The sequence below is a fragment of the Camellia sinensis genome, chromosome 3 (assembly GCF_055761805.1).
Source record: "Camellia sinensis isolate YWXY chromosome 3, ASM5576180v1, whole genome shotgun sequence".
NCBI classification, from domain to species: Eukaryota; Viridiplantae; Streptophyta; class Magnoliopsida; order Ericales; family Theaceae; genus Camellia; species Camellia sinensis.
In genome coordinates, this window is record NC_138963.1 from 223,998,647 (window position 1) to 224,013,127 (window position 14,481).

Genomic DNA, 14,481 nt, shown 5'->3' on the forward strand with positions numbered 1-14,481 from the left:
GCCGGAGCCCTTTCTTTCTGTTACAGGTTACTGGAGCCATCTATTCTGCCGGTGTTCTCCAGCTGATTACTAGGCGGGCAGTGTGGTAAGAAAATTACTCACACAAGATTCTAACCATAGTTGCGGTTAATGTATATATGGTATATATTTATATATATATATATATATTAGGTATTGATTTCCTTGATATATTAGGTATTGCCATAGTTAGGTCTCTTATAGAATACTCTTTCTCATAGTTAGATTTCTAGTAGGATATTCATTCTCAGCCTATATATACAGGCCTTCTATTGCATAAGACAATTCATTTAATACAATTCATTCAATACAATACATATTATTTTCTCTCTTTCTCTCTCTACTATTCTAACATGGTATCAGAGTTTTAGGTTAAGCTCTTGGTGTTCTTCACCTTATCGGCGAGCGGCAACCTTGCCTTGGCCTCCTGTCGGACCTCAACCTATTCCGCTGTCATGTTTTCCTATTAGTATCGCTTCATGGTGATCTTTTCCTTTGTCTGCTGGTTTAGTTCTACCCCAAATATCTTTATCATATTTTTATTTTTATTTTTTTTTGTTTTCTTACTCGTAATCTATTTTTTTTTTTTTTTACTTCTAGTTCACTCTGTCTTTCCTTCTGCTTCAACCTCAAATAGGTTTCTACCTTCAAACCTATTTGAGTTTGAGGGGGGTTATTATACATATATCATGGGGAGCATAGTTATACACCATGCAGACTCCCTAAGCCGTCTCCGTTGGCACATTCTCTAAGCCATATTTTTGGTGCACTCCTTATAAAGTCGTCTTCTATTTCGCACTCTCTAAGCCGCCTTATTGGCGCATCATTTAAGCTGCTCCTTGGCGCACTCTCTCATAAGTTGCCTCTTGGTGCACTCAGTCGTCTGTTGTTATCATTGTTCAGCATCACGTCATAAGTTATGCATGTGCCACGCTTGCTAGTTTAACCTTCGTTCTCTACATCGGTCTGGCATGGCTTATTTAAACTGTCTCGACATTGATTCCGATTAGCCAATCTCTACAACGGTCTGGCATGACCCTGAAAATTGTTCTGACATTGCTTCCGGTTATCTCCTACAACGGTTTGGCATGACTATAAACTGTCCCTTGACATTAGCTCCGGCCTCTGATCTCGGCATTAGTTTTAGCTAGTTTCTATATCGGTTTGGCACGACCTTAAATTGTTCTGACATTAGTTTCAGCCAGTTTCTACATGGTCCGCACTACCATAAACTGTCTCTCGGCATTAGTTCCGGTCTCTGATCTATTTCAAGCGCCTTTGCACTCCGGTTCAAATTTTGCAATCTATTTGCTTTTTATTTCATATTTTAGTTTATCTCTCCAAACTCAAGATGTTTATCCTACTTGAGTTTGATCTTGAGTTTGAGAGGATGTTAATGTATATATGGTAAGTATTACCATAATTAAGTCTCTTATAAAATATTCTTTTTCATATTTAGATATCTAATAAGATATTTTTTCTCAATTTATATATATATACATTCTATTATATAAGACAATTTATTTAATATAATATATTTTATTCTCTCCCTGTACTATTCTAACAGTTGCAGCGTGAGACAATGCATCACCACCATTACTGTTTTAATAAATGAAGGGTCTAGGTTTCCTCTAGATCTAAAAAAAGTTTTTATGTAAAAAAAAGCAAATATCATGAAAGCATTTGCAATAAAACGACAAAACCTTTTGGACACGCATCTAGGTCCCTGCTGAACAAAACAGGAAGCAGTTTATAGTTAAATAATCTAATGGTAATGGTAGGGACAGCTAAGCTAAAGGCATCCCTACTACTACCAGTCAAACTGCAATTTATTATCTAGCTTGGTATAATTATCAAAAACCTCCTCATCTGTATGTATTTCTTCTTTGGATTAGGTATGCCCTCATGTTCTCTTTTGCCATGCACTAATTGTACCTTGTATCTTTCTTTATCTAACAAATAAATAAATAAAATTCAGTGCTTTAAAATGTACTTAAAGATTATAAGAATTTTTTATTTACAATTTTACATTCCTAATAAAATTTCATTAAAACTAATATTAAAAGATTGATACAAAATAATCTAATTTATAAAAAGATCAATCGATCAAGATAATCATAAATAATTACGATATTATAAGATTCTCTCTTCTAACCGAATCTGTAACTTTTATTAGTAGATTCATTTTCTATTATTTTCCTCGTCAAACTAGATGTTACTTTGGTCATTTACCAAAATAAAAATTGGTTAACATCATATTTAGAAAAAATTATTCAATACTTTGGAACGCCACACATTCATGATTCAACACTAATTATCATACAACATGCCCTTTCATACCCGACACAAATTCATAAGTCTTATCTTCTCTACCAATCATAACACTTTGGAGCACCATGCAACTGTATTGTATTTTAAGAGCACCCAATAACCACCATCTAGGGGTGTAAATTATAAATAAGGCACAAATGAGGGGTACACAATAATTTATCCTAATAAATAATAATTGTGTTTCCTAAAGTAAGAAATGTATAAAAAAAAAATTTGAAAATATGTGAAAATATTGAATAGTATCTTTATTTCAATAAGATTTTATTAAATTTAGGGATTATGAAAAATACAAAAAAAAAAATTAAAAAAAAAATACACTTATTTAAAAAATATCAAAAAATTCCTTATAAAAAAAATATCTTATACTCTTTAATTTTTTTTTTTTTTTTTTTTTTTTTTTTCACTTTCAAAAACCCACAAATGATAGATAAATCAACACAGCCGGCTCAAGCAGTGTCATAATCCACTAGTATTTTTGGGAGTGTCTTGTTCTGCCTTTATAACCGAAAATTGCAGAAATGTCAGATAAAAAAAAACCTTATTGTTAGAGAAGAGAACTGGTCTCACAAGCCTTTTTTCTTCAACTTCCATGGCTCATTCATCGATGAATCGAACTGCTCAAACCCTAGAAACTCAAATGCACTTAAATGGTTCGTCTTCAACTTTGTTTTGAACATCTGGGTCGAGATCGAAACCTGTCAAGAAGGAAGAGAGAGAAAGCAAGACTTCGACCAGTTCTGAACCAGTAGACTGAGCTTTCGTTTCAGATTTGTCTTCTTGTTTTAGTTAATATAAGTTCTTTGAGTTTAGATACTGTTGATTGACAAGTTTGGACTCGATTTTTGACCATGGCTAGGCGTCATGGTTGGGAACTCCCTGCTCACACGTTTCAGGTTCGTTGTTCTTGGCCCCTCCTTCATCCTTTGGTTTCTTGGGAATTCAAAATGTGGATTTTTTTTCCTGGTTTTTTTGGCTCTTATGTATGCGGGTTTACCTTTAGTTCGTTTATCTTTTGTAACATTTCAAAACACTGCTGTTTGATTTATAAATGTTTCTTGTTTTGAATTATTTTTGGGTTTCTCTTATATATGCTGTGTAAGTTGAGTCTTATCTGTGGAGTTTTTGATTCATGGGTTTCCATTATTTCTCATCTAGTTTACAAATCATCAAGTTTTTGACCAATTTTTCTTTGTTGGGCCAATTTTGTTTTTTTGCTTTTGATTCCTCAAATCAACAATGTGTGAGTCTTGCAGGAATTATATGTTGTGGGAGGCATTTAAATGTATATGCATATATTTTATTTTGTGATAAAAATCATGGAGAATTGGTGAGACTGTAAAATCCCATCGAGAAAGCGTTATCATAGAAAGAACATGCTTGCTTCTGAAATGCTTCATGTTCCCTGTTGGTGTACATTGTGTGTGTTTGTGAAAATTGCATAAATTATTGATTGGGAAGAAGATCATAGGTAACCATTATTTTACCTGCTACATAAATTTTCACTAGGGCGACCTTAAATTACTAGTCAACTCACTTGATCTGAATGAATAACACTCCTTCTTACTAGTGTTGTCAATTAGTGTAAAATCTTTAACATATATTGTTTGATTTTCCCAGTCTGTCATAACTTTTGTTTATTGCAAGTTTCATCCACGCCAGTTTAGTGATCTTGATTGGTTTATTCAAGTATCAGTAAGATCAGTATGAAAGGAAAAACTTTAGCATCATATTCCTATGCATATTCTTTTAGGTATCCACGAACCATCACCATTTTTTGGTGCGCATATGGATTTTATTATTATTATTATTAATTTTTTTTTTTTTTGGGGGGCGGGGTTGGTTGAAAGCAGATTTTTATCAAGGCCTGACATATATTTTATGAACTTTTGAGATCATGTTCTTGATCCTGTGATGATTTCATATCTTCTTTTTTATTTGAATCCTTTTTGCTCATTCTCACTTTCCTTGATGCACAGGTTGTGGCCATAACAGTATTTTTCTTGTTATCTGTTGCATTTTATGCATTTTTTGCTCCCTTTCTTGGAAAGAACATCTATGAATACGTGGCCATTGGTGTCTATTCGACCTTGGTAAGCATGCTATGGGGCCTACCATTTGGTTACTTTTGTTATAATTCCAGTGGTATCCCTTGCTCATTTTATTCATTATATCTTATTGTTTGCATTTCTATCTTCAGGCAATCAGTGTATTTACACTCTATGTTAGATGCACAGCTATTGATCCTGCTGATCCTGGAATTCTGATTGAAGCTGACAAGACATCAGCTTATAGATCGCAAAATGACACAGATTTACCCGGTTAGTGCTTTTTCTGTTAATATAATTCTATTATTAGAGATATGCATAGTCAGAGGGGTGTAAGTTCACCATGTGATGGATCCTCCAAGGATGATTATAACACCTGCCCATGTCCCTTTTGGACCATCTGAAAAGGAAAGTGATCAATGCTCCTCACTCCTCAGAAGTTGTTTGTAAATAAGGGTTACAATCACCAATTATTTTTTTCCTGGATTTCTCACAAGTCCTGGCTCTCTGGATTTTGTCTTTTATAGGGGGTAGAAGGGTAATTTAAGATGAGGAGTTAAAATCACTTTGTTGCTCTGTTCTCCTCATTTTTATTAAAATATATGGTTTGTGATCAGGGAATGCATCTTCTGTTGAGGAACCTAGTAGTGTAGGATTTAAGAATGGAAGAAAAACTTATAGCCATGGTTCAAGCTGTTGTTCAAAAGTTGGAGGATTCTTTTGTGGTTGTCTTGCTCATGAAGATTGCCGAAAAGATGAAGATCTTCTGCAGCAAATATCTGGAGAAGAAGATGGTTTGTTTTGTACACTGTGTCATGCTGAGGTAAACAATTTTGATTCATGAAGTTCATTGGGTTTCTATATCGTACAATTTGTTGGGTTTTGATCTTATTAAGTGACAAATTCATTCTCTTGACAAAGAAATAAGTAGAGACAAGGGTTGTTCTATTAGAGTTTTTAGGAATTCAATTGGGAATCACAATAACAACCCTCCCCTTCCTCTCCCCCAAAAAAAAAATGAAAAAAGAAAAAGATAAAAAAAAGAAGAAGAAAAATGGGAAGGAAAAAAGAAAAGAAAATGAGCTTATTCAGCTCAAGTTTTTGAGATGGCAACACTGTTGACACTGCTTCAATTGCTGGCATAGGCTTTGAGCCTCTTGAAGTGATTTGGTGTTAGTTTATTATTATAGCCTTATAGACTCTCACATGTAGAGGTCATCCTAAAATAATTCACTCTCTCTCTCTCTCTCTCTGTCTCTCTCTCCATTTGGGGGTTCCAAATTATTCTCTCTCTCCACTTTGTGCCTCCCAATTTAGGATGGAGGAAAGCCTATTTTCATGCCTAAGCATTATAGTTTAGGTTTGAGTTTTGCCTTGTCGACATTTCTTTCTGATTTACCATTTGATTTCCCCCACCCCACCAAAAAGGAAAAAAGAAAAACAGAACACTAAACCTATTTCAAAACAATTTTACCACTTATTTGTGTTGTTTCCAATTAATTATATAGTCAAATTCTTGCCTTTGGGCATCAAAGGAAAGAACAAAGGGGAGAAAGAAAAAAATAAATAAATAGAGAGAGTAGATATGCTAATCAAACTTGAGAGTTTGTCTACGCCATACCTCATATGATCTCCACTAGAAACTCAAATTGTTGGATCTGATATCAATTCAGTTACTGGAACAAGAAAGATGAGAACACTCATTCCAATGTGGTTTTTGTTCTTCTGTAGGTACACAAATTCAGCAAACATTGCAGAAGCTGCGACAAATGTGTGGATGGATTTGATCATCATTGCCGGGTAAGTATAATATTCTAATTATTGTAAACTTTGTCAGGTAAAGACCTTTGAGTAAACATTTATGATCATATGATCAATATGCTTAGGGAGATATTGTGTTTGGTCCTTGAAGGAATATGTAGATCTGATGATGGCTGTTATGTGACTGTAGTTGACATCTATGATGGGAATCTCCCTCGTGAACTGATAATTCGCTTTTCTTATCAGTTCATTGTTTTCCTATTTTGGGGCGAAGTCATGATATATGTTTGGTAATGGTAATTTGTGGTGCAGTGGTTAAATAATTGTGTGGGGAGGAAAAATTATATCACATTTGTTTGCCTTATGGGAGTGAGCATTGTCTGGGTAAGTTTGAGATGCTTATTGGGATTATTCTTTTCATTTCTTTTTTTAGGCTTTGTTTTTAGTACTTCTTTCCTTTTAATCACAACTAAACTTTTTTCTTTTTGTGGATGTGTCTGTGGGTACATATGTGCATCAGCTTCTTGTTGAATCTGGGGTTGGCATTGCTGTTCTTGTCCGATGCTTTGTTGATCGAAAGGCCACTGAAAATCAGATAACTGGAAGGCTTGGAGATGGATTCTCCCGGGCCCCCTTTGCTACTGTTGTGGTATATATACTTCCATCTTTGCGGGCAGCTCTCTCTCTCTCTCTCTCTCTCTCTTTCACTCTCTGGTTACATCTCTGTATGTTCAGAAATTATTTTTATCTGTTATTAGGAGAGTCGGTCTTCCTACTGGGTTAGTAAATTTGTTTTAATGATTGACCAGTAGTGTTGCAATTGATGTGCAAAAGCACCCTGATCTGGAAATTCCAGGGTTGGTTTCATCAATCATCTAATAGAATGCTTGATCATATGCAACCATCTGTCAATAATTCTATTGTTGCTAACAAATAAAATTGCACATTTTGCATTCGTCGATTCTTATGAAGAGTTGCCAAAAAATCTTGAAGAAAAGGTTGTGAAAACTGATGGTTGTTGCAATATCCTTGCAAATTTAACTTTAAAAACATATAAATGAGGTGTTTTATGTACCTGCTGTAACAATAATGAGAGAATGATTTTTTAGCTGTATGTAATTTCGTAAGTAATAGATTTTTCATTATGTTTTGGTTGCAAATGTACTGTAAATGTGTGTCACTTTAAGATCTTGGGAATTTATTTGCCTCGTATTTCTCTTCTCATCAAAATTTTGAGTGAAAGATCATATTAATTGTGGCTACATTTGGTGCCACAGGGATTTCACTTGAAATCAACTTTATTCTTGTGTGGTTCCTTTGTTTCAGGCCCTATGTACGGCTGTTTCTTTACTCGCTATTCTACCTCTGGGAGAACTGTTCTTTTTCCATATGATTCTGATTAGAAAGGTTTGTCTCTTAGCCTCCTCTCTCTCTCTCTCTCTCTCTCTCTGGTGTGTGGAAGCTGAGTTTTATTCTTTTGCTGCAGGGCATCACAACATATGAATATGTTGTTGCCCTGAGGGTACAGAGTGAACCTCCTGGACCCTCTGTAGATGGTGGAGATCAGCAGCTTAGTTTGCCTTCTTCACCAACGAGTTCTGCTGTGACTGCAATTAGTGGAAGAAGCTCTGTTGGGATTGGCCTGCCATATAAAGGTGCTTGGTGTACCCCTCCAAGAATCTTTATGGACCACCAGGTACTGATTCCAATTCTGAACTCTTATATGCTTTCTAAAAAACACCAACATTTCAAGAGAGAGCATTGCATGTGCTGCACATGTAATTTGGAGACGTCTATTACGTAAATATAGAACTCATAATTTAATTTTGGATGCTTGATTGACGTTTCTTCTCAACTCTCCAACATGTCAAGACTGACTTTGGATGTCGGGGTACGGGTTTCTTTCAGTGTGGAAGAAACAGGTTTACAGAACTTATCGACAAGTTTAACAATATTTGAAAAATAGATGTAAGACACTTGAGGTTTATCTTGAAGAACAGGTTAGAGGAGGAATCATCACAATCATATACATTTGCATAAACACATCTACCTATTCATATATGAAAATATGTTGTTAATACCTCTCCAAAAGTTTGTGCTTAATGTTCATTTGTTTTTGGTATCTCATGAGCAGGATGAAATTATCCCACATCTGCAGCCAGGACGTCTACCATCTACAGTGGATCCAGATGCAATACAACCAGACAAGGGGAAAATACCCCAGCGTCCAGTCCGAATCAGTGCATGGAAGCTTGCGAAGTTGGATTCTAATGAAGCAATCAAAGCAGGTGCTAAGGCCCGGGCTTCATCATCTGTGCTACGCCCAGTAAGTTCTCGGCATCATCCTTATGATGGTGATCGCTTATCAAGTAGCAATGTGAGTGGCAGAAGCAGTCCGGTCAGTACCAATCAAGGATTTCAAGACAGAAATGCTAGAGCTGGGACATCTTCCAAGAGGTCATATCCTCCTAGTCATGCTAGCCGGGAAGATCTTGAAACTTGTGATCACAGCCTTAGCAATCTAAGTAGTCCACATCCCACCAACAACCTCACCCATTCTCCCTTGGAGCAGCGGACTTCAAACAGAGATCAGTTCAACCAAATGTATCAGTCATCAGCGGATCAATCTCAATGGTCAGCAAAAGCAGGTGACAGGAATGAAACTGCTGTCAGTGATCATTTATCACGGATACCCACAAGGAAAAACAACTTGGGAGCTGCAGAAAACTCAAGGTCTTCTGTTTTTTGGGATCAGGAAGCTGGGAGGTTCGTCTCTGCAGCTACCAGAAGTGCTGGTTCTTCTCAAGTTTCAAGAACAGAGCTTATGTACACGGGTCAATCTATATTCTTTGGTGGTCCTGTTGTGAATGAACAATCGAACAGAGAGCCAATAAGTGGAAGCTCCCTGCCTGCTGCTGCTCCAGAGAGAGGTGTCGGTCCCACGTCAAGTTATTTCCAGCAGGGCCGATCACAGAGGGGTGGACAGCTTCCTGTGTTTGTTCCAAGTGATTCCCAGCAAAATCAATTTTCTTCTAGATTTGCCCGAGACTTCAAATGAGACACTGATTTGTTTTCGCAGATTTGTATATATAGAGTTAGATCCACAATTTTCAGTTTTGAAGATTCTGTTTTATTTTACTGATCTAATCTTGTACGGATATTAGATATCTGTGCGCCCAAGCATTGATGCAGCAACCATCCTCTTTTTCAAGAGTTTAAAGTTGTTACTGTTGTAATTACTTGGGATCTTAGGTATGCTAATTAACCTCAGCATCCATTGTTGATGTAGATTTTCTTTTTTCTTTTTTCCTCATGCTGTGTTTGGTTGGGGGATTTGGAGAGGGATTTGGAAAGGGAAATGGAAAAGGTAGGTGAAATGTGAATAAATCGTGCTTATATTTCACATAGTTTCATACACCTTTTCCCTTTCCCTTTCCAAATCCCTCCCCAAATCCTCCAACCAAACACACTATCAGAGAACTCGGGATGGATAGTTGCAGTAAACCCTATGACTGAATTAGCCTGCATTAATCATTGTTTGCAGAGGATCAGCTATTGATAATAGCAGGCGATCGCATAACAAATTGCTGTTATTCAATTGGTCTATTATTTATCCAAAAAAAAAAATGGTCTATCAACTTTATATTTTAATAGGAGCTCAAAGATTTGTTGTGGTCTTGTTGAACAAAAAGAAATGGATTGATACATTAAATTGCCGCAAGAGGACCTGAAATCTCCGACTGTGTACACCTAAAAAATTGTGCACTAAGGCATATATTTATATAAAAAAATTTATATAATTTTAAAATATTTTTGACTAATACTACTATATAATAAGGAAATTTTCGAATTGCAACCATCCCTGGTGAGTTGACCTTACTTTGCATAAACCTGTTGAGTTATTCCTATGATTTTGTTTTCTTTTTCATTTCTCTTTCTAAATCTCTCTTCAAATCTCTTAACCAAACACAGTATAATGAAATACATAACATAATTTTTGATTTGTTCAAAATGATGGATATTCTATTCATAAAGTGTGTTGTTCTCTCTTAAGATTGTAGACTCAATTGTTTTTTTTTTTTTTGCCACTCGTGCGGGTTGACATGTTGAAGTGGATGGATTCCAAGATAAAATTATAATTTTAAAAATGAAATGCTTTGAACAATGAAGTCGTTGTAGTATAGTGGTGAGTATTCCCGCCTGTCACGCGGGTGACCCGGGTTCGATCCCCGGCAACGGCGTTATGTGTTTTTTTGTTATTTAACTAGAACTGTCTAATAACTGTTGGGCAAATTTTTTTTTGCTGCATCTGTGCTTGCAAAATTTATTCTCAAATCAAGTCCTTTATTGCATAGACTCGCTGGAGGAACATTTTTAACACTACTGTCATTCTTTTTAAGCAACTTTTTTTTAAGCATATGGACCTCTCTATCTCTGCTTTTGGCAGCCAAGTTTATGATGAAATGACTGAATCATTGCAAACTAACAACACTCAGTTAATAAACTTCTAAAAAGATGCACCAATTATATAAATTATTTCTAGCAACTTTGATTGATCCTTACTTACCCCCCCCAAGAAAAAAAAAAACCAACTTAGGCCTGTTAATTATTCCTTTTTCATGTTCGGATTGGTCTTAATGTTTGAAATAATTTTTATTTTTATGCTATTTGTGCTCCAATTGATTACATGAAATAGGTTTCAAATTCTCATTAAGGAAAAAGTTGACAATTGAATTCTTCTTTGTATGTTCAATCATGTTTTCATTATTCTTGACCATAAGCAAAATGCTTATCGACACTTCAGAATTTGATGTTCAATGTTCTCTTTTAAACCTTGATGCTTTTGTTTTATTCTATCTCAATCCCACTGAAGTGGTTCTATTTTCTTATTGATAGCTCTTTTGCAGTTGTAGTTGCTTCACCTAGACAGAGTCCTGAATCCCCAACAACTAAGAGTCTTGTGATTGGATCATCGACCAGACTATGCTACATAGATGGTAACATAACTCAGATCCCTTTCATAAATTCTGTGTTCCTTTATGATATTGCAAATGATTGTGATTTTTCATGTTTTGGAAGTCAGACTTTGTTGTTAGGTTGCTAACTTGCTAGAAACTGTGAAAACCCACAAAAATTGCAGCAATGTTTGCGCCACATCGGGCTAGATAGATTTGTCATTTACCATGAATAGTTTCACTAATAATCTACATTTACTGATGAGCCAATTACACATGACAAACATTGAATTTGTGGTGTTTTTAAAATAAGTTTATTTATCTGTGGGTACAACCTGATTGTTCACCAAAAACACAAAATGGAATGAGGGCTTTGGGATTTAGATTTAAATTCTTTACCCCTCTGCCTAGGAAGTCTTGAAGATTTTTAGTTCAAATCTTTAGCCAATAATATATTGTTGGTTATCAAGCCTATTAAAATTTAAAAATATATATATATGTATATAAGCCACATGTGGCTGATGATGCAACCAACCAACTAAAGAAACCCTCAGACTAGGTAAAATTTTAAACTTGACCTTTCCCATCTGGATTCAGAATTCTGTTTGTGTCGATTTCTAACTACTTTCAAATTTGCTCCCCTCTGCTCTATAATATATCTATATGTTCAAACATTTTTCTGTATGCATGTTTGCCTAATATGTTGTTTATGTCAACTATCCAGTACAATCGGCTTCAGTGGTGATTTTTCACTTAATGTTAATAGTCTGTTTGTTGCCTTTTTCAATTTTTTTTTTTTCATCCTCCTACTTTTTCAAGTGTTGGGAGTAAGTCATTTTTATAAACTTTGGAATCCATGAAATGTAACATCGAATATCATATAGTGTTGTTCATCTGTTTATATGGGAATGTTTTTGGTGTCTGAATTTAGAATCTCTTTTTTCCTAAAGATTAGATTGTCAATATTATCCAACTGTATCTTTACCATTCAATTCAGTATTGATAAAATGTATTGCATGAATTTAGCCTTCTCAATAACTTTATTTCCTCCTTTCATTTTGTCATAAAAGATAATACTTTTCCTATCATTGAAAAATCCATGCTTGTTGAAAAAATGATACTACCAATATATAGCAATATTTCAATTAATTAGCAATATTTCATGGCAAGAAAAATAAGAAATAGGCAAAGAATATAAGAGAAATTATGCTAGTGTTACAAAATAATAATAAAATAAAATCTCAACTCAGGACATTCTCATAGCTCACAGTCAAAAATTCAATAATCAATGGCATTGTGAAAAGAAAGTTAATTTGTTGCTTTGAGTAAAATTATAATCTAGTAGTAAATAAAGCTTATATAAACAACCAAACAAAACCTTTGTCAGCCTATGTCCTAAAATCAATTTTACTTCTATCCTAATTGTCTTGAAGCCAACTCATAATTGCCTGTGGCATGGTTTGTATCCGATTCTGTGACCTGTCCACTTAGAATTTTTCGAAATTAAGTGAGAAGCTTGCTCAACATGCAGATGCTTTGTGCAATTTCATGCAGTGAACTTGACATTGTCCTTTCTTTGCAGGGAACATGGTTGATAGTTGAGACCTTTGCTAAAGTAGGAACAAAATGGACAAAAACTTGAACTGAATCCATAAGACCCGGCACCATTCCAATCTTCCTCCACAAGCTGGTATTGAGATCATACATATGAATCTCCCCATCAATCCCCCTGGCTCGTAGTTGCAAAAGAAGCCGATCACCATTGAATAGGATTGGAACCCCATTCCTGTAATCATCCTCTGGGCTAGCTATGTTAGTGATTCTGGCTCTGATCATCCAACTCTTATTTTTGTAATTGCGAATTACTATTTCTTCCTTTAAAGAAGAGACTATAGTAATCATACATTCAGCGACTCCAAACCATACAATCTCTCCAAGTTCAAACTGTGGAGGCTTCTTAATGATGTGACACAGTTCCTTCTCTGTGTGGAATGCAACAATGTCGCCACATTCTCTAAGCCAGTGCAAACACTGATTTAAGTAAATAGCTTGACAACTCATAAACTCACTATCTTCATATGAAATCGAAGCTTGCCAACTCTTAAACTCACTGTCTTCATATGCAATCGTTTTGGATTTTCTCCATGAACTTGCATCTGATGCGAATATGTGAAATTCATATTGAATCAGTTGCTCAAACAATGCTTGGCGGCTCGCAACGGCAACCAACTTGTATTGAGGCAAGATGAATGTGTTTGGTTCAACTGCCAATCCAACATGTCCGCCAAAAGATGAATCTGATGGGTACGATATCAATTGGTACGCCATTGTAATTGGATTGCAGACGCAGTAAACATCGGCATTGGAAAACTGGAGAAGAAGGAGGCCATTGGATGAAGCCAAGATTGGGACTATGAGAGGTAAGGTTACAGAACGCCCTGGAAGATTCACAGCATGATGAGGAGGGGGGTTGAGAAGGATGTTATAGAAGATTTTAGGATATATATAAGAGCAATGAAAGAGAGTAGTGAAGTTTCGAGAAGGTGATTGGATTGTGTGTTTCGCAGCAAAGTGATGATCGGAGATGAGAGCATTGAAATTCTTGTTTAAAACCTTGCATTGAACTGCAAATTTCAGAGGCAAGTATGATATGATCTCAAGAACAAGATCGTCAACAATGACTGCCGAGTGAGGATCCTCTCCTTGCAGCTTCCGTCCTTGCGCCCGTCCTTGCAAGCCTTCGGGTCTACTTTTAGGCCCAATTTTGATAATCCGAACCGTTCATATTTTATGATTTATTCAGTATATCATACCTGTAAAAAATCAAGTTGATCGGACATCAGAAAGCATGTGTTCGGAAAACTGTTTATTAAATTCTTTAAAAAATAATGTTTAGTTCAATTTTTCAAACACATACTTTCTGATATCCGATCAACTTGATTTTTTACAGGTATAATATACTTAATAAATCATAAAATATAAACGGTTCGGATTATCAAAATTGGGCCTAAAAGTAGACCCGAAGGCCTGCAAGGACGGACGCAAGCACAGGCTTGCAAGGAGATGCTCTTGACTCATGACTGCCATCATGTGTATTTCTTCGCTTCAGATTGGCACCAATGTCTATGTCTGTCCTGAAAAACCAAAGAGTTAATTTTTAGTTAAAATTTGATGTTGATTTAATATCCGAAGAGTTCTAGTTGGGTTGAAATTCTATCCGAAGAAGGAGAAAGAAAACAGCATGGGATTATGCTTCCATTGCATGGGTTGTAAAGATCACATTGGATATCAAATTCAGATTCGAGACTTTTGTCAATCCCTCTCATCTTAGGTTTATGTCCTAGGATGGGGCTCAAAAAATCTTAATTATG

The 14,481-nt window shown here is 35.6% G+C and overlaps 2 protein-coding genes and 1 non-coding gene across 3 annotated transcripts; 2 read left to right on the top strand and 1 right to left on the bottom strand.

Annotated features, from left to right (window-relative positions):
* The first annotated feature begins 2,786 nt into the window (after positions 1-2,786).
* Positions 2,787-9,455, top strand: LOC114313820 (protein S-acyltransferase 21). The gene is made up of 10 exons (XM_028260217.2): positions 2,787-3,242; positions 4,326-4,439; positions 4,547-4,667; positions 5,012-5,217; positions 6,126-6,194; positions 6,468-6,539; positions 6,676-6,804; positions 7,482-7,562; positions 7,642-7,851; positions 8,290-9,455. The coding sequence occupies exons 1-10, from the start codon at positions 3,198-3,200 to the stop codon at positions 9,211-9,213; spliced, it is 1,971 nt and encodes a 656-aa protein (XP_028116018.2). The 5' UTR covers positions 2,787-3,197; the 3' UTR covers positions 9,214-9,455.
* Positions 9,456-10,324: 869 nt separating this feature from the next.
* TRNAD-GUC (transfer RNA aspartic acid (anticodon GUC)) lies at positions 10,325-10,396 on the top strand. The gene has a single exon. It is a non-coding gene; the product is annotated as a tRNA-Asp (tRNA).
* Positions 10,397-12,613: 2,217 nt separating this feature from the next.
* LOC114313880 (putative F-box protein At1g20800) lies at positions 12,614-14,436 on the bottom strand. Its single transcript, XM_028260309.2, has 2 exons — positions 14,349-14,436; positions 12,614-13,734 (listed from the first exon to the last, which is right to left on the bottom strand). The coding sequence occupies exons 1-2, from the start codon at positions 14,434-14,436 to the stop codon at positions 12,614-12,616; spliced, it is 1,209 nt and encodes a 402-aa protein (XP_028116110.2).
* Between the last annotated feature and the right edge of the window lie 45 nt (positions 14,437-14,481).

Coding starts and splice junctions, on each gene's coding strand:
- LOC114313820 (XM_028260217.2), top strand. CDS start 3,198: ATGGCTAGGCGTCATGGTTGGGAACTCCCTGCTCACACGTTTCAG. Junction 4,440..4,546: donor TTGGTGTCTATTCGACCTTG/GTAAGCATGCTA, acceptor TTCTATCTTCAG/GCAATCAGTGTATTTACACT. Junction 5,218..6,125: donor GTACACTGTGTCATGCTGAG/GTAAACAATTTT, acceptor GTTCTTCTGTAG/GTACACAAATTCAGCAAACA.
- LOC114313880 (XM_028260309.2), bottom strand. CDS start 14,436: ATGAGAGGGATTGACAAAAGTCTCGAATCTGAATTTGATATCCAATGT. Junction 13,735..14,348: donor TGGAAGCATAATCCCATGCT/GTTTTCTTTCTC, acceptor TGAAATTTGCAG/TTCAATGCAAGGTTTTAAAC.